Source organism: Sprattus sprattus (assembly GCF_963457725.1).
Source record: "Sprattus sprattus genome assembly, chromosome: 10".
NCBI classification, from domain to species: Eukaryota; Metazoa; Chordata; class Actinopteri; order Clupeiformes; family Clupeidae; genus Sprattus; species Sprattus sprattus.
Window position 1 is genome coordinate 25,691,355 of NC_137908.1, and position 20,207 is coordinate 25,711,561.

Here is a 20,207-nt window from a genome sequence, read left to right on the forward strand (position 1 = left end):
TTATCGGAAAATAGTTGACCGCAGAACGTTGGGAAGCCCCATTCAAGTGAATGGAGCATTCTACAGCATTAAGAAGAGCCGTGTAATAATGAGGAATAACACTGTTTATATTGTGACAATAGTTCCATAACACTAAATGCTAAATGAGCATGCAAGCCCCTCAGAGATTCGCTTGTATAAGAATACGCGAAGCATGACTGAAGATAGCAGCAGATGTATCCAATAATACACTGAGAAACTAAAGAAACCCACATGATTGAGAATGAGTCTGATGGTTTATGGTGTAGCCTATGCTGAGTACAGTCCCTCACAAAAGTGTTGTCGCTTGGGTATAAGTTGACCTTAAGTGCCCCTCAAATATATTTGTAATCAATGATTTTTTTTACAAGAAATGGCTAATTTCAATCCCAACAGCTTTTGAAATAATGTTTTGGTGCCAAACGAAACTGCTGAAAAGCATTCTAACGTTCACAGCTTGGTAAAGCCCAGTGAGTCAGTTTCTGCAAAGACAAAAGTCTTGTCGCCTAGTCATATGATGCATGCACCCAATCCTAGATTACAGCCTCACCTGTGATCAATAATTGATCAATCAATTAGTGGGTGTGTATAAAAAGAACCCCAGCACACCAGACCTTCACATTAACTGCAACTTGACCTCTGACAACATGCCTAAAGGGCCGTTTACACCGTTTACAAACTAATACCGATAGCCCTGTCACGTAGACAAGCACTCTCTATCTGCAACGATGCAAATCTGGGGTAGAAAGTGAGTAGATTTGAATCGATCGGGCTGGTGTTCGTCTGCACGGATTCACGCAACCTGATGACGTCATTGCCCCACGTGATTTGGAGATCTCCAACCAATATATATATCACTTGTTCTCCGTTTACATCTCACTCGTGGTGGGTGTCGAATTCACTCTCATGAATCCAGCCTACTGATTTTTGTTTAGCCTCCTATCTTGATCTAATTCTTTTTATTCAGACGTTACATAACTTTCATGACCACAAATATAAATTGTCCAGCGATTTAATTAGCTTTTTTCTTCATATATTAGTGTAGAATGGTCGGAGCAAAGCCTCATGGGAAATGGGATGACAGCCATGTCATGTTGTACTGTTCCAAACTCTTTTTTCGCATAACCTTTAGTCTGACCACTGATTTTATTAACCACCATAATGTAATGTTGCTAATTGGAGCTTGAATGTCTTGTGTAATGTGTTTAACCGTGTGCTGTTTAGTATTTTCTTCTAGGTTTTTCACATTTTTTCAGTTGCTAAAGCGCCACCCACAGGTGTGGGGTATGTACTACAGCCCGTTCAACACAATCTGGTGGCTCCGTTTTTACGCAAATCTCTCGTTACCAGGCTCAGTCTTTACGAAATTAAAAGATTCGATTCGTGTGGAAAAATGAACCCTATTCAGTGAATCTAGGCTTCATGTAAATGGCCTCTAAGGCCCCCTTCACACGGAGTCTAGATTCACGTAATCTGGTTCATTTTTCACACCTATCCAATCTTTTAATTTCGTAAAGACGGAGCCTGGTAACGAGAGATTTGCATAAAAACGGAGCCACCAGATTGTGTTGAACGGGCTGTAGTACATACCCCACGCCTGTGGGTGGCGCTTTATCGCTTTATTTACACAACTGAAAAAACGTGAAAAACCTAGAAGGAAACTCAGCAGCACAAGGTAAAGGAAGCAGCAAACGGATAAACACATTACACAAGACATTCAAGCTCCAATTAGCAACATTACATTATGGTGGTTAATAAAATCAGTGGTCAGACTAAAGGATATGCGAAAATGAATTATATTTTCTATTGATAATAAAGAGTTTCGAACAGTACAACATGACATGTCTGTCATCCCATTTCCCATGAGCCTTTGCTCCGGCCATTTTACATACATTTATGAATAAAAAAACAATTAAATCGCTGGCCAATGTATATTTGTGGTCATGAAAGTTATGTTACGTCTGAATAAGAAGAATGAGATCAAGATAGGAGGCTAATCAAAAATCAGTAGGCTGGGTTAATGAGAGTGAATTCGAGGCCCACCATGAGTGAGATTTTGAGGAAGAACAAGGGCTATATATAGTGGTTGGAGATCAAGAATTGATCATGTGGGGCAATGACGTCATCAGATTGCGTGAAGCCGTACAGACGAACACCAGCCCCTGTACCGATTCAAATCTACTCACTTTCTACCCCCGATTTGGATTGTTGCGTCAAGAGAGTGCGGATAGAGAGTGCTCGTGTAAATGATAGGGCTATCTGTATTAGCTATCCGTATCAGATTGACAAACTAGGCTCCATGTAAACGGCACTTAAGATTCACCCTGAGACCAAAGTGTTGATTTTCAAGAGGCTGAAGACCAGATCCACTGCTGAGGTGGCTGACACCTTTAATGTGTCTCAGCGTCAAGTACAAAGAATAAGAAAAAGATTTGAAGATACTGGAGATGTTTTGACAAGCCCAGGTCCGGCAGACCCCGCAAGACAACTGCTCGGGAGGACTGTATGTTGGCTCGAAATTTCCAAGGCCAGCCCCTTTCCACTGCAGCAGAGCTCCACCAGGCATGGTCAACTCAAGTCCCCGTGTCAACCAGGACAGTATGTAGAATTCTGTCTCGAAATGGCCTCCATGGTCGAATCAGTGCCCAGAAACCAGCACTAAACAAAAGGCAATTAAAAAAACGTGTGGCATTTGCCAAGGCCCATAGCCTGCTAAAAGGATGGACGCTGGGAAAGTGGCAGCAGGTGGATTTCTCAGATGAATCTTCGGTTAAATTACATCACAGCCGCCGCAAATATTGCAGGAGACCTACTGGAGCCCGCATGGATCTGAGATTCACCCAGAAAACAATTAAGTTTGGTGGCGGAAAAATCATTGTCTGGGGTTACATCCAGTATGGGGGTGTGTGAGAGATTTGCAGGGTGGAAGGCAATATCAATAGCCTAAAATATCAAGAAGTTGTAGCTACCTCTTACATTCCCAACCATACAAGGGGTCAAATTTTGCAGCAGGATGGCGCTCCATCGCATACTTCCATCTCTACATCATCAAAGTTCCTCAAGGCGAAGAACATCAAGGTGCTCCAGGACTGGCCAGCCCAGTCACCAGACATGAACATCATTGAGCATGTCTGGGGTAGAATGAAAGAGGAAGCAAGGAAGACGAAACCAAAGAATCTTGATGAACTCTGGGAGGCATGTAAGACTGCTTTCTTTGCTATTCCTGATGACTTCATCAATAAATTGTATGAATCATTGTCGAACCGCATGGATGCGGTCCTTCAAGCTCATGGAAGTCATACAAGATATTAAATATGGATCTCACAGCACCACTACTAAATTCACTGATGTTATGCAACATATTTTTGTATTTTAAGTAAATTATTTGTTCAATTTTCACATTACTCTCTTTAGACGACAAAACTTTCTGTGTTCATTAAATGATCAATCTTTCTAAACATAATTTGGGAGGGTTTTAGCTTTCATATGAGCCATTTCTGAAACCAATGGATACATTAAAAGTCAGGTTATAAGCTGTTGTTTCTACAAAATGGATAAGTGACAAGACTTTTGTCAGGGACTGTATGTTGTTTTGTATTTGACATCAATTTCCCCCAAAGAGGTTGTGATGATGTGATCGTCCCTACAGGTAAATCGAGCCGGGCTCTTTGGTGTGGCGGTCAGAGTGCATGTTTGGCACCCCGTTGACCCGGGTTCGAGTCCGGGTGGGGTGACCACGTTCTCCCTTCGCTACAAATGGTGTCAGAAGTGGGATGCCCTGCTGTGAGGTCATCGGAAGCACAACCAGGACCATTGTGTGAGGAACCCCCAGGAATGTTGACCCTGTGTGAAGGACCCCATGGTTGGGTGAAGCACTTGTGTGTGGGGTGCTCTGGATGGGAGAAGCATGATTGGTGTATGCATGATGAATGCCTGTGTGTGTGAAGTGTGGTTGCGCTTCCCGAAGGTGAGGGTAGTGTGACGATGTGATCATCCCTACAGGTGAATATGCTCTCTGGCTGCCAAGCCATTGAGCCGGGCTCTTTGGTGTGGCGGTCAGAGCGCATGTTTGGCACCCCGTTGACCCGGGTCCGAGTCCGGGCGGGGTGACCACGTTCTCCCTTCGCTACAGAGGTACATGCAAAGTTTGTGTTACAGTTACAGTTAGTGTGTCACTGTGTGCTGATGTGGACACGGAATGCTGCTAAAGGTGGAAAAAATACAAATAAAAATACCGCGTAAGTAACGTTATCCATGAAGTCAGTTGAACTGTTTAGTGTTATGACACGCTGTTGCTCACTAGCGTGCCAATTTGCTTTTCGAGTACCTCGTCATGTTGAATCACCACAAACAAAATATCCGCTGAAATATAGGCTTTAATTAATCCACAGGACAGCTGAAACCTCAGTTGTGTAAACGCAATGTCATGGTTGTAATAAAGGTTTATAGAGTACAAAGTGACCATCGGTCTATCCAGAGTGAGTGAAGTCACAATAGGCGGACATTCCAACATTTATTTCATTCGGGAAAAAAAGGGATGAAAAATGACAATAACAAAAGAACAACTGGGGCAGTGCAATCATTTTTGCAAGAGCACTGCACAGGATCAGGACGAACGTGTCAGACTTGGAGTGGTATTGAGATCTCAAAAGCGCCAGGAGCAGAACCGACGGCAAAAAAAGTGCGTAACAATGAACATTTTGATTTAAAAAGAGCAATAGTGTAATGGCGTCAGCAAATTGGTAGTAATCCTGCTGACAAACTGGTAATAGGTTATAACCACAAAACAAAACCAGTTTCACAAGCCCATTGTCTATAAAGAGCACATTGAGTGTAGACGACATACTACTCAGTCTTGAGATTGCCAGAATACCATTCATCACAAACTGGCTAGTCACGCATGTGTAATTCTCTGTCAGAATACACACACCACAGAGAAGTATCCTATCTGACTCCAGCCAGATGTCTGGAAGCCCTTGGAAGAGAGTCTTCTTGATTAACCTGACCTTTAAGAATCCTCACCTAGATGATCCACTAAACCACAAAGTAATAAACTGGATTGAACCTCCAAAATATCTACAGATGCTTTTTTTGTTGTTGGTTAAGCACAAAGGCAAAGGGTTCTGTAGTTTCATGTGTCAGTGAAACATGCTATTGCCAACATATCTCTGATATCTACAGCTTCTCAGTAAGTACACGGCGAGGTGTATTGACATATTAAGCAGACCTTTACAATAAATGACAAAAACAGAAAACCAAGTGACTAACTCAAACATGCAGTCACATAGTCATGTATAAGTAATGGTATCACGTCAAAAACTCATTATTAGGTAGTGCAGAAATTCAAATTGGTGAAGCAAGTGAATGAAGGAGTACCAACATATTTTCAGTTTGTCCATGAAAGTCTTTGGCAGTTTGTGAGTGGTCTAGAATATTCTGCCCACTTCAGCTGGAGTCTTTCACCAGTTAAACTAGGCTTTTCTCATTCTGTCCAATCAAAACGTTCAGGGAGAGAAGAAGGGTGGGGCCTTCTTTTCATCAATGCCTGTTGGTGTTAGCAACAGGTTGTCACTGTGGCCCTCCTCGTCTTCTGATTGGATTGTGGGCGTTTCTGCTCCTTCCCCGTTGGTCCCCTGGCTGTCGTAGGATGCGGCAGAGGATGTGGAGGAAATCCGGGACTTGACTGAAGAGCTGTTTGGAACATGCAGAGTGAATCCATCCTCACCTGGCTCCTCCTCCTCCTCTTGACCTGCAGACAAGGACATAATGTGATCTGTTAAGAAGCCACTGAGGTCAGTGTGTCAAGTAGCTGAACTGGTAAAACAAGGCTCTAACAACACCCAGGCCATGGATTACCCAGGGGGAAAATGAACCTAATATATACATATATAATTAATCATATAAACTAACTGTATACATGTATATAGGGTTGTCAATGAAGTTTTGTCGAATGCTGCTTGCAGTACATATATACATACACTGTACCTGTGCAGTTACTATAGTACTATGTACACATATACTGTATATACATTGTACCTGTAATGTACTGCAAGCCGCATTGGATCAAACTTCATGGACAACCATGGAACTGTTATGCACACTCACACGAGGGAGTGCATGTCATCCAAAGAGTGTGTTCGTGTTCAAGGCTCAGGCTCCTGACTAACTCAATTAGGAATTAGCACCCCAGAGCACACCTGACTCTGGGACAGGCTTGACCAACAGGTGACCCTGATCTGGCTTGTGAGTTTGAGGTTGAGTTTGAGGTTGAGTTTAAGTTTGTGTTTTAGTTTGAGTTTGAGTTTGAGTTTGAGTTTGTGTTTGAGTTTGTGTTTGTGTTTATGTTTGTGTTTATGTTTGTGTTGTATTTGAGTTTGAGTTTGTTTACCTGGCAGGGAAGAGGCCAGCACCCCATCATCTCCTGCGGCGCTGAAGAACACGTCCAGAGCGTCCTGATCAGAGAGGTCCAGGAGCTCCAGCTGCTCCAGCATGTCCACGTTCACCTCCATGGACGAGATGCTGCCGATAGGGGCTGCACAGAGGGACAGGGGCCCACAGGAAGGAGATGAAGGAGGAAGGGGTTCAAGAGGGTTTAAAGCTGTTTTTAAGTACAAGTGTTTTGAAACAATTTTTAAAGTATTCATTAGTTTTCTTTATTCATTCATTAGTTTTTGTGGGTGTGTGTCTGTGAGCAGGTACATACAATCCTTAGGTGCTTGTTGTTGAAGGATGTGTGCGTGTGGGTGTGTGTGGGTATGTGTGTGTGTGTGTATGTGTGTGCATGTGCCTGTGCATGTATGTGTGAGCGTGTGCATGTGCGGTTGTGTTTGTGTGAGTATGTTCAATCATTGGTGCCACTCACGTCTCTTGTAGTCTATCTGCAGGTGTGAGGAGGACAGGTAAACATCCACGTCGTGCTGAAAGACCTCCTCAAAGAAGAAACGCTGTCTCTCTCTCAGCCTCATCTGCTGGGATGGGTCTATCTCAGATACCCTCTGAGCATGCTCCGTGTCCGCTGGTAACACACAAGAGCACACATCAATTATTCACACATCATCATCCAACATATGCCTCAGAATAGCATACACAAGATACATGCTGAGTCTATTCTTCCAGTAGGGGGCAGCAGATGACTGATTGAATTACGGGCAGTAGAAATATTGAGACGATTCAAATATTCCACTTTTTCCTTATTTATCATCGAAGATAAACACTGCAGCATCAGTGCACACAGTAGGTCGAAATGTATGTGAAAGATGCTGTTTTACAGCACAGTGCATACACAAGCACAAATCTAGTTACAGTAAATCAGTCCCCTGGTGGTGGTAATATACATAAAAGGGCCATGGGCCAATCTGAATCTCAGGATAGATAGATAAAAGGGCCATGGGCCAATCAGAACCTCAGGATACATAGATAAAAGGGCCATGGATACTTTCCCACTAAATTTCAGTTTATTTTCCTGCAGTACATGAAGATGAGTGTGCAGTTATGCATTTGTGTTTAGAGTTTTGGGAAATGGAGCATAATTTCTTGGCAATCAAGAAAAACTGTAATAGTTTAAGCCCACTGTACCGAAGCGCTCTCCTCGTGTAGTGGGACCTTGTGATCTACTGGCATTTATGACCAGGACAGCCCCTGGAGCACTTCACAGTCACTGAGGAAAATGCCACTTAGTGAAAATCATGAGTAACTGGACACTGTACAAATACATTTTGCTAAACGATGACTCATGAGATTATACAATTGCTTACAAACCACTGCAGGACAGTGATGACATTAAATCCCTATGCTGCTGACAGCCAGTTTGTAACACTAATTCACTGTTACACACGCATGTATCACTTTCTGTCTGTGTTGTGTTTGTAGTCCTCACATTCTTTCCTATGGAAGTGAATGAGTAAATGTGTTTGTGTATTTATCTCCCTGGATGTGGTCTGCGTATGTGAATGAATGGTATTGTATCTGTGGAATCCTTTAGGCACATGCCAGGGCTCTTTTTAATATATAAATTACTTTTGGAGCTACTGACGGAAGTGTGTCTCGGTGGCGTAAGAGTGAATGTGTGGGTGGGTATGTGTGGGTGGGTGTGTGTGTGTGTGGGTGTGTGTGTGAGTTTGTGTGAGTGTGAGTGTGTGTGTGGGTGTGGGTGTGGGTGTGTCAGTGTGTTTGTGAGCGTGAGAGTGTGTGTGTGTGTGTGTGAGTAGATGCTTTATCTATTACTCTATTATTTATCTCCATTTTTACTGACGTAAAACAAATCTGTCTGTTTCTAAGCACATCTTTGTTTCTCTCTGTTTGTCCCAGTATTGTTTGGGAGTATGTGTGTGTGACAAAGAGAGAATGTGTGTGTATGTTTGTCCCATCATCAGCATCTGGTGTCCCTGGCATAGCCCTTCACTGCACCGCATGCCTCCTAGACTGTCTGACTACCTGCTGGTCACACAATAACCAGACATCTGAGCATTAGCCAGACCTCTGTGTCTGTGTCTGTGTTTGTGTGTGGAGGGGGGGGGCAAAGAGATAAAGAGAGAGACAGAGTGTATCTATGTGTGTGTGTGTGTGTGTGTGTGTGTGTGTGTGTGTGTGTGTGTGTGTGTGTGTGTGTGTGTGTGTGTGTGTGTGTGTGTTTGTTTACATGCATATGTATGCCCGGTGATTCTCAATGTCTCTGCCATCAACGGTATCTGGTGTCCTCTGCATAACCCTTGCAGCCATACCCCAGCCATACTGCCAGCCACCTAGCAACAGCTACAGCAGCGGACAGGACAGGGGAGGAGACATATCTGCCAGCCCTGAGCATGCCCTCCATGTCTCTCGTCTCTGTCAGTCTCAGGCAGCCCCTTGAGCAGGACACACACAGCCAGGACACTCGCTGACCTTGCACTCACAACAACTCTGCTCATTGCTCTCTCTTACGTCTGTCTATGCCGCACATCAGAACACAGCTTACTGAAACGCAGAGTGACAATCCACCCGTACCGATTTAGCATTTATGCCTAAATACAATCATGGAGCAGTTATCACTCTTCACACTCAACTAAAGTTCAACAAAAGCTTTAAACACATCAGTATTTTTGCTACTGTTTTTTTTTTTTAGAAACAATGAAATTTGAAACAGTTTGCTTTGACAGCCATATTTATATCCAGCTTGTGGTCTGCACTGCCATGGCGCATCCTTGAACATTAAATCTGGTTACCATAGATAGGCGCAGCTGAAACAACAGTATAGCTTGTGTGCCAGTGCTCCATGCTGTCTGTCTCTGAATGGGGCGCCCTGCCTTGCAACAGCTTATCAATATATATTGAACACCTCAGTAACCGCATCCAGGGGATTGCAACATAATTAGAAGCCTCAGATGGGGCTTTGGCAAATTGGATCAGGCTTTTAAGTCTAAGCTTAATTGGGAATCATGTTAAGGTTATCCAGCCTCGCCAGAGAGAGTATGCCACAACCACACGCATGCACACACACATACACACACACACACACACACACATACACACACACACACACACACACACACACACACACACACACACACACACACACACACACACACACAAATACACATAGAAACACTGTATAAGAACATTATTTTGAAACATAGACAGGTGCTTTACTACAAAGAAGGGACCAAAACCCTGGATAAGCCAGTGGGTTAAAAGTCACCACGCTGTATGTCACACTTGTATTGTCCCATTATTATGCTATTTCTAATAGTTATTCATTGCTGTAGAAAGGATGTGGATTTAAATGGTCAGGAAAGGTGAGTGTGAGCTTCAAGAAGAACATGCTGTGAATGAGTTTGCATGCATGCGTGTGTGAGTGTGTGTGTGTGTTTGTGCTAGCTTTATAATAATAATAATAATTAATTTTATTTGTTGAGCACTCTTCATTCAAGCAGAATCTCAGAGTGCTAAAGGACAAAAGGACAGTTTAAGAAAATGTATACATTTTTTAAAAAGTAGGAAATGCCTTTATGAATAAAAAGGTTTTTAGGCCAGTCTTAAAACAGTCTAGTGTCTGTGTTGCCCTTCAGTAGTCCGGGAGGCTATTCCACAGTCGCGGGGCTGCAGCGGAGAAGGCCCGGTCGCCCATGGTGCGTAGCCTGGTGTTTGGTATCTGCAGGGACAAACTGTTATTGGATCTGAGGGGGCGGTTTGATGTTTGGGGAGTGATGAGTTCTTGCAGGTAAGGGGGGGCATGACCTTTTATGCATTGGTGGGTGAGTAGGAGGACTTTGTAGTCAATGCGGGATGAGACAGGGAGCCAGTGCAGTGAGTGTAAAATGGGGGTTATGTGGTTGTATTTCCTGACTCTCATCAGGATCCTGGCAGCGCTGTTCTGGATGTACTGCAGCTTTTGGATGTCCCTGCCAGTGATCCCAGTGAACAGTGAATTGAAGTAGTCCAGTCTTGAGGAGATGAAGGCGTGGACGAGCTTCTCAGCATCTGGCAGGGTTAAAGTGGGGCGGAGCTTGGCGATGTTTTTGAGATGGTAGAACGAGATTTTGTACAGATGCTTTACATACACATAATGGCTAACCTCCTGACCATTCATCATCCCTTTTAGACACCCAGACATTCACAATGTTTACCCTGGACTGTCTTACACACAAACCATCTCCATGAGTCCGCCCAAAGTCGCTTCCTCTGTCACTGTGCCAACGGATGCCAGCTAATGCCAAACGAAACCCAGCATGCCTTGCTGACTCAACCCCGTACTGCCAGTCCTCCACTGCCACATTTGCTGCCAGTCTAACACTGTGCCAACCGTTGGAGAGCTACCAGCTCACAAGACTAGCCAACTGTCAGCTTCCTGAGTGTTCTCGAACACAGCATTCTAAAAACAGTGTTTCGTAAAATAGAACGCTCCCATTAGACTCAAACTAAACTTATCCTGCCAAGATAATACTGGTGCTGGGGGGTGGGGGGTGGGGGGGAGCTGAGAACAGGGAGTAAATAGTTATGTGCTGGGATCACTGTGTGGTTTGAGTGGAGGACGTGACCCCAGCCCCCTCAGAGGCGTCCCACGAGACTGAGCCATGCTAACCGATCCTCTTTCCCTCATCTTTTCCAGCGATTTGACATTACATAAAAAGTCAGTCCTTCTCCCAGGTCTTTCCAGGTTTATGTAAGCGCACAGAAGAGGTAGGGAAGAGAATGAGAGAGAGGGGAAGAGAGCAAGAGAGAGTGAGAGAGAGAGAGAGAAGGAGATAGACGCTTGCCTGGCTGGCTACTCCTCTGCAGGGGTAAGGGAGACAAGAAAGAGATTACGAGATTATACAGCAGAGTAGTTTGTCTTAAGGCATGGAGGCAGCGGCTCTCTCTATCTCTCTCAGTACATCTCTCTCTCTTTTACTTTCTCTCTCTCTATCTCTCTCTCTCTCCATTGGTCAGTGTAAGGGCCTGACAGCGTGGTGTGGTCAGTGTAAGGGCCTGAGAGCAAGGTGTGGTCAGTGTAGGGCCTGAGAGCATGGTGTGGTCAGTATAGGGCCTGAGAGCATGGTGTGGTCAGTGTAGGGCCTGAGAGCATGGTGTGGTCAGAGTAAGGGCCTGAGAGCATGGTGTGGTCAGTGTAGGGCCTGCGAGCATGGTGTGGTCAGAGTAAGGGCCTGAGAGCATGGTGTGGTCAGTGTAGGGCCTGCGAGCATGGTGTGGGAGGGCAAGGCTAGCATGACAGATGCCTCTCTCAGCGCCGGCTTATGTAAGCAGAGATGGCATGCTTCACAAAGGTGAACGGTCATGCTATGCCATGCCAACAATGAAGCAGCCAGACTAGTCCGTAGTGCCTTCTTAAAAGCAATGTTGTGGGCATTCATGCAGTGTTTTGCATGGCGTTAAACCGTGAAAAGAAAAAGGTCCATTGCAAGGAAGAGTTGAATGGCGCCTCTTTTTTTGTGTCTTCATAGAAAAATGAAAGTAAATGCAAATATGGCAAGTCAAGCAAGTAAATACATATTTAGCAAGTCAACCGGTTTCACTCTCTCCATCAGTCCTTCTAATGAAAAGTCCCTTGTATTAAGCTTTTTCAAGAATGGAATTAATTCTACACGCATCACATAATTACCTTGGGACAATGAAGAATTTCAGAACAGACTTCTCCATGCATAATACCAAAAAATCAAACATGTCAATTTGAATTAGCCATGGTCTGCTCGTAAAGATCACCCAATGACTGTGATTGACAAAGTCATGAATATTTTATGGCTAGAAGGTTACATTAAGAGAGCCACCACAGTCATGATGCATCGCTGTCAATAACACTCTATAACAACTGGTCAAAAACTAATAATCAAAAGCCCGGTCCAATTGATTAGTTGCATCTGAGCGACCTTGTTGACCTTTTTAAGAGAGGAAAACAGTGACTCACAGCATGATCTCAGTGTGTCACACAGACCCTGATGATTTCACTCCTTGGCCACATGGTTCTGTTTACGAGAAGCTGGCACACTGGGTCCATTGAGTGGGCAGCGGAAGAGAGAAATTGCCCAGATTGCCACAGTTTGACCCAGTAGGCCTTAGACGGCATGAAAGAAAGGCCTATTGTGTGCAATGAGAGGGTTAAAGGCTTTGACTTGCATCACTGGAAGTATGCTGCTGTCTCTCTTTTCCCTTCTGTCATGGGTTATCTTTGTCTCTCACTCACTACTGGAAGTGGACAGCCTTTCTCTCTCTCTTCTGTTTTTCTCTCTTTTACTCTCTTCTAGTTTCTTTAGCTCTCTACTCCCTTTCTCTCCCTTTCTCTCTCTCTCTCGCTCTCTTTCTCTCTGTCTCTCTCTCTCATAAGGGATCAGGGCTCAGCTCCAAACTGGCGGATGTGGCATGGCTCTCTCCCTGCTCCACCACACAAAGACAGACCCCAAATCCTCCCTTTAGAAAGGGCGTCTTTAAAGCTAAAACACATCAGTACTGCCACTCCTCCTCAATGAGGTGTGAGAACGACAGCAGGGAGGCTACCAATTCTCCTTGCTGTGGGATTTGTAACCCAGGAAATAACAGTTCAGAGTTCTCAGAGTCCCGGCAAAGCTTAAGAAAACTGGACTGAGGCTGCCCAGTCACCCTACCTCTCCCAGTCTTTCTGCCTGGAGAACCAGGGGCCCCATGCCATTCCCCCTCCGCTCCACCACAGGATAACCAAAACACATTTCACTGGCTGTTTTGTTCTGCAGGCACATGAAACGTTCTTTCCAGATGATCCAGGAGCTTCTGGGCCGCAGCGCAGGGGTAAGGGCCGTCTCAGTGAACTGCCCACAACCACCCTGGTTTCTGGTTCCTGGTTGCCATGACTCCAAACACCAAGCATTTAAAGCCCCCCTATCGTTAAAAATCGGAGGCTGCTAATTTCAAGTGGTTTGGATCATGAACACTCTGGTGTTTTCTCAAAGGCTCCAGTTTTAGTTGTGAGCCGCAGTAATGGACCACAGGAAAAACATCATACGAAAACAAGATAATTTGAATGCACAGAAATAAACTGTGACCTTCTTTCTCGTCCTCTGGTCTGGTCTGGCAAAAAAGTTATCAAGTGCTTGACATCACATCAGAAGTTATCATCACTTGTTATATAATGAAGAACGTATTATGTAAAAATATTAACACTCTGATGCTGATGTTCTAATGAACTGGACAGGCTCTGTTTCCACACTGCCTTACGGCCCTTAAGTCCTACTGGTTCAGTCCCTTGTGCTCATTGCGTCGGGGCAGATATGACTGGGATCTTGCTGACTGCACCCAAGTCTTATAAAAGATGAGAGCTAGATAAGGGGAGAGAGAGACATGCACAGACAAATAGATAGACATACATGGAGGTAGAGAGAGAGAGAGAAGAAAGAAAGAGGCAGCAGTGTAAAGAAAGAGTGAGAGAGAGAGAGAAAGAGAGAGAGAGCAAGTTTCTATCCATCATGGTGATGTCAAGCAGCTTTGTGGCTGAATAAGGTTTCACTTCGCCATTTGGCCCCTTGGGCAAGTGTGTACTTTTACACTTTAAGTCTTTTACGTGTGAGGGTCGCGTTGTGTTCATTGTGTCTCCATCTCTTCTGGTCACTCTGAGCTGCTCGAGGCAGACTCACTGGTGTTGAGTGTCGAATGTTGAATCCACATCAAGGCCTATTTCTGTCTGTCCCTCACAGCATCCACAGCGTCCACCCTGATCACATTGCAGTGCAGTGCCAGAGTGCTTTCTCTTGTGAAACATGAGTCAAGTGGAATGGCAGCGGTGTGGTTGGACGCTAACTTCATCATGTTGTCATCTGAAGATGTTTTTCGTGTCTCGTACTGAGTGTCTGTTTCGATGGTGGCAAAACAACAACAAGGCAACACGCTTCCCAAAAACGCCTGCATGATCTCAGAGTCTCTCTCATCCAGTGCGTTTTACTTGGCAGGCACGGAGTGAAAGGGTGTGTCACCTTTGAACATGTTCTGATAGGGTGGAGTGGGGCTTGATGTTATTAAGGGTGGGTGCGCAGACGTCTGCTTTCTTTTTGCAGGTGTGGAACAAAAGACATTTAGTCCTTCAGATGTGCATGTCCTATGTGTGTGTGTGTGTGTGTGTGTGTGTGTGTGTGTGTGTGTGTGTGTGTGTGTGTGTGTGTGTGTGTGTGTGTGTGTGTGTGTGTGTGTGTGTGTGTGTGTGTGTGTGTGTGTGTGTGTGTGTGTCTGTGTCTGTGTGTCTCTGTGTGTGTATGTGTGTCTGTGTTAACTGTATGTATGCATACATACATATATACATATGGACATAGATAATTGGTGTGTTAGTGTGTGTGTGTGTGTATGTGTATTAGCAATTTCGTGTTGGTGAGTGTGTGTGTGCATTTATGTGAGTATGTGTATCTGAAGCTTTACATGGTCGCCGTGCACGTGTACACACATGTGAATGGAACATACAGAAATAGAAGCGATGACAGAGTCATCTTTGTAGTCTGGTTCTGTGGGGTCAGCAGGACATGTCTCAATAGGTTTGGGTTGATTACTGTCAGATGATGTCCCTCTATGTCTACCCATAAGGCCTCGTGGCTTCAGCGCCCCCACCCCCCCGCCTAGCTCCACAGCCTATAAAAACCTCTCCTTACTACGTCTCAAAGTTAGCAACCAATCAGCAGTCAGGAAATACTTGCTAAAATCCAGTCTGCAAACTTGAGCAGCTTTCTGTTGCTACATTCTAAGAGTTATTGTTGTTGGAGCTCATCACCAGAAAGCCAATCAGATATCCCCAAATTTCTTTTTTGGGTTCATGGAAAAGTCAACTGCCAATCAGAAGTCCTTGTGTTGCCCCTGCTGCAGTGGTGCTGCCAATCAGAAGTCCTTGTGTTGCCCCTGCTGCAGTGGTGCTGCCAATCAGAAGTCCTTGTGTTGCCCCTGCTGCAGTGGTGCTGCCAATCAGAAGTCCTTGTGTTGCCCCTGTTGCAGTGGTGCTGCCAATCAGAAGTCCTTGTGTTGCCCCTGCTGCAGTGGTGCTCTCGGAGGCGAAGGCTGTCCTGAGGTAACCTGAGGGGTATCTGGTTCTGGCCCAAGTCAGAGTGCTGAGTGTCCAGATTCACTCTACTGCATCATAACACGCCACAATACTGACCATCACTGGGTCGGGTTGCAGAGGTGCTGCTCAGCGTTACAGTGTAGTGTCAGCATAAAAAATAAAAAATAAACAAATAAACACAGGCAAACAAACAAACAAACAAACAAGCATGTTGGTCTGTAGGACGAAGGAGCCTGGTTGGTACGTTGCAGCAGCTCCTGGGCCAAAGGTCTGATGTATGACTCAGGCATTTCTGTCCTATCTGGACCCCCATCTCCCTCTCTATCTCTCTCTCTCTCTCTTTCTGTCTCTCTGTCTCTCTCTTTCTCTCTCTGTCTTTCTCTGCCCTCACTCTTCCTAACTTACTCTGGGCTTGGCTCCAAAAGTCTGAGAGAGTGAATTATTAATTGTGGTACTTGAGAGGAATCGTTTCTGTTTTGAGGGCTTGACAAAATAAGTGTCCAAGTGTGTGTGTGTGTGTGTGTGTGTGTGTGTGTGTGTGTGTCTGTGTGTGTCTGTGTGCATCTGTGCGTGTGTGTTGGTAGTAAATGCATTCCATGACTCCGGAGCGAAGCACAGGCCAGCACCATCACACTCAAAAGCCCCCCCGGGGCCCCCCCCCACACACACTCACACACACACACACACTCTGCTCTTCTCAATGGGGTCCTATTCTCTTCAGTGGAACTATTACTGGGTCACTCTGACTGACCAGAAAACAAGGAATGAGCAATGGCTTCTGGGAGATTGCTATGAGAATGGGCCCAAAGAGGGGTTACTGTGTCACAAAAGACGCAGAATTCATTCATTTCGGGAAGGTGTGTGATATTCGGGTCAGCAGCCTTTGCTTTTTGGCTAATCTCTCTGTTTTGCCTTCATTGCAGTGTTTTTGGTAATCATGCCCACAAACACATCCAAGGTGCAGTGTGAAGTTTTACTTGTGCAAAGCAACAAATAATACACATTCTTGACTTAAAATTATATAATATAAAGGCATGATAAAGTGTTTAATGAAAGCCTATTTGCATATTCATTTTAGGCTTGGATTTGCTTCTTTCCAGGAAAAAAAATGTAAACTATCTCTTTTCGTTTCACAGTAGAACAACTCTTCCATCCTGTAATATGAAGCGGTAAATTGAAGTATTTTACAGGTTTAGGCGCACACAGAAATTAGCTCCTCAGGCACTCAGTGTCAGGGATGTAAGACTGCTCTAAACCGCAAGAAAGGCTTAATTTCCACTGTCTCAGCTATGGATTCAGCACCGTTACCATACCACACCACCTGGAGGAACAATAAAGTCTTACATCACAAAGGTACGAGGCTGGAATTGGACCAGGGCTGTGGTCGAATAGTCTTAAAAGTAAGATAGCTGTCTTACTATCTTGGTGTCTCGTCAAGACAGCTGTCTTGCGCGAGGTATTTTTAAGGGTGAAGGTATCTCAAAAAAACTTTGTTTACGAACGTTCTTTTAAGATAGCATGAACCATAACATGTGACGTTGGTATGCACAAAGAACGTAGCTTAGCTTACTCACGTAGCTTACGTAGCTATCTTACGTAGGCCAATAAGGCGGCTGCTTGCTACAGCGTTGGGGGTTAACGGTTGCGCAAAATTTACTCGGTGCAGTTCATGCTCCCAAAGGTTGCTTGCGCGGCCTCTTGCGCTTGCGCTTACGCTTACGTAAGGAAGCATGAATCAGCCTTTAACGACGTACTAACGTTAGAAAGTTGTCTGACTGACGTCTCACAAATCACATCAACCATTATTGCTGGTTATAATAACGCTGTTATCGGATATTGCAGTGTCTATTTCTCGGTAACTTTTGAAAAATCTAAGCACGAATACTTTGAAAAATGTACATTTACATACAAAACACCAGTTTGGTCCGCCATCTTTGTTTACATTTTTCAGTTGCCGGAGGGTCATGGTGCACAGGTTTGTGGGTAATAGATAGCATCAAGCCTACATAGATGGTACCTTGAAAAATGTTTTTTTAAGGTATCTTACAAACCCGAGGAAAGAAATAAAGCAAATTTGGACAGTCCTTCCTTCTCTCGTTTAAGAGAGGGAAGGTAGTAAGACAGCATTTTAAGAGCATTCGACCACAGCCCTGCACAGAACTGCCAAAATTAAAGATCTTCAGGAAGATTCCAGAACACTTGTTTGTCATAGAGTTGGTTAGAGTAGGTAAGTGGTGCAAACCTACCTGTTCTCTGTAACACCTGAATAATGTGAGTTTGAAAGAGCTCACACTGCCATGACCATTTTGGTGGCTGTCGTCCTGATGGTATCGAGACATAGTCCGATATCTGCTTATGTTGGGTTTATGACATGTGCTGATCTAGGCCTCATGCCAAAAGACTTATACAGAGTGACAGATATATTGTGTACGCTGTAAAGTCGCTGCTGGCTGTTGGTCATATTTAAAGGCTATAGTAAACAAAGAAAGTTTGTTGTTGAAGACATACAGTAAGTTATAGTAAAGGCTTGTCCATCCACTATACACAAGCAAAAATACTTCTCATTGCCTATGGCCTATGTAAACTCATTCTGAGTAGCAATGCCAGTGGAAACTATTTCCACTGATAGCCCTGACTTGAATAGTAACTGAGGCCTGTATGTTTTAGGCTGCCGTTAAGTGTGCTGGCTTAACATAGACAGAGTAAGCCAGAGTCACATTCAACTCTCCTTGGAATACAGAGAGTCATGAACTGTGCATTCATGCAGTGGATTCCCCAAACATACACCACAACTTTCTCCAATAAACCAGTGCAGTCTATTGCTAAAACTACGGCCACAGTTCAGTTGAACTTTTTAACTTATTCTATATGTCTTGGTGATAAAAGCAACATTTACACACAGAAGCACTTTGACTGTCAAACCTCAGTATAGACCCTGAAACACACAGATGCCAGCGTTCAACCACCGAGGAGTTCTCTGTGCCAAGTTAAACATTCCAATTCCCTGCCTGGCCAAACATTCCAGAGGATCGCTATAGATCACCAGCTGGGTTTCTGAAAGGGGCCACCTAGCACGGATCGGGTGGCTGGCAGGTCATACACTGATCAGATTTTGGGGCTGAACAATGACTCACCCCTCACCAGTCTGTGCTTCAGGGCCTGCTGTGACCAATTTGATTTACAGTGTTACTGCATTAGCTGATCTCTCTGCAGAAACTGTGAATGGGGAGAGTCACTGTCGCATCTGGGCGCATCTGTTCAGAGTAACAGGCGGAGGCAGCCAAGGAAGATGTGGGAACGGGAAGTTCAAACGTGTGACTCATAACCCACCATCTGAGTGAGCACCACGTGCTAATCCTGAAATATGCTTGAGAAAATGCATTCATCTGCTAAAGGCTCCACTCTCAGGAGTATCGTCCTAATCATCATTACTGTTAACCTGTTCAGAAATTGCCAGTGGAGCGTGGTCTTGGAGAAGTTTAGAGTATGTTGTATGTCCTATTTACACTACCGTGGAAGTCACAGAATTGTACGGAAAAATGTACAGTATCGGATACACTTAAACAGGCAGTGAGGAGACCATTTAAAATGTACTTTTAAAATAAACTTCCGTGCTTTAAATACAAACACTCAGGAAACATAGCTCCATGCTCTTCAAACGTAATAGTCAAACAAGTCCAGTGCTTGAAATGCTGCACCCAAGACTGAAATCAGCGGGGCGGCATTCCAAATATGGAGCGGAGTTTGGGAGTCACTTCAAAACTATGTGGCTCTCAGAATAATATGTACCCCTCGCTTTAGGCCTCTCTGAGAGCATGACTCTCACTTTAGGCGGAATGACTGAAATACACAGAACTACACTTAAGACATTCGTTGATTCATTAACAGAGGCAGGTAAACACTCAATACAAACATTCATGAATGTGCTCTAGGATGTTCTGTGTGTTTCAGAAGTTAGTGATCAAAAGCACTAGATACACTAGACATTATAAGCTAGACAGCCCTAATTTAAAGCAGTGACATACAGTTTGAAATAGGGTCCCCATCACATAGACACTGAGTGAGCATTTTAAACAGGAGAAAGGTCAACATGGCCACAGTAGGCACTGGTGCCAGAGACAGATATATAGACTCACTACAATCAGATGTGTTCCTGGGTAGTCTGTGTATTGTAGAGGTAAGTGATTGGTATGTATAATGGATTAAATACATAAATTATACATTAGAAAACAATACGAAGCAATGAAGTAACACAGTAACACAGTGTCCGCCATGTGGAAAATGAGTGAGCATTCACAGCAAGTGCAGCCAAGCATCTGTCACTGTGAGTTGTGATTGTGAGTTGGTGGCAGTTCCCTGTACGGTCCAAATAAGTATACTCACATGGTAGTCGCTTGTGCTGGAGGTTGGTGGCAGATGCAGACATGATGATCCCACCAGCTCCGCAGAAGAAGGAGTGATGCGAGAGAAAAAGAGGTGGGAGAGAAGGAGTGATGCGAGAGAAGAAGAGGTGCGAGGGGTGCAAGGGTCTGATCTGATGGGACAGCTGGCAGAGTCAGTGGACTCCTCACTCCTCAGATGGGATTCACCGGAACTTAATCCTTTCTTGTTGTCTCTCTCTCTCTCTCTCTCTCTCTACCCTGCCTCTTTCTTTCTTTTTTCTTTTCTCTAGGTATGTCTATCCACCTATCTATTTGTCTCTGTGTGTGTGTCT

The 20,207-nt window shown here is 44.5% G+C and overlaps 1 protein-coding gene across 1 annotated transcript; it reads right to left on the reverse strand.

The window, feature by feature from the left end:
- Window positions 1-4,462: 4,462 nt before the first annotated feature.
- On the reverse strand, window positions 4,463-20,207 carry LOC308370836 (dysbindin). Its single transcript, XM_080845554.1, has 4 exons — window positions 19,877-20,207; window positions 6,881-7,033; window positions 6,407-6,550; window positions 4,463-5,767 (listed from the first exon to the last, which is right to left on the reverse strand). The coding sequence occupies exons 1-4, from the start codon at window positions 19,917-19,919 to the stop codon at window positions 5,523-5,525; spliced, it is 585 nt and encodes a 194-aa protein (XP_080701680.1). The 5' UTR covers window positions 19,920-20,207; the 3' UTR covers window positions 4,463-5,522.

Excerpts from the sequence above, each read along its gene's own strand:
- LOC308370836 (XM_080845554.1), bottom strand. The coding sequence starts at position 19,919 with ATGTCTGCATCTGCCACCAACCTCCAGCACAAGCGACTACCAT. Across the intron at positions 6,551-6,880 it reads GCAGATAGACTACAAGAGAC|CCCCTATCGGCAGCATCTCG; the intron begins GTGAGTGGCACC and ends CCCTCTGTGCAG. Across the intron at positions 5,768-6,406 it reads GCTGGCCTCTTCCCTGCCAG|GTCAAGAGGAGGAGGAGGAG; the intron begins GTAAACAAACTC and ends CCTTGTCTGCAG.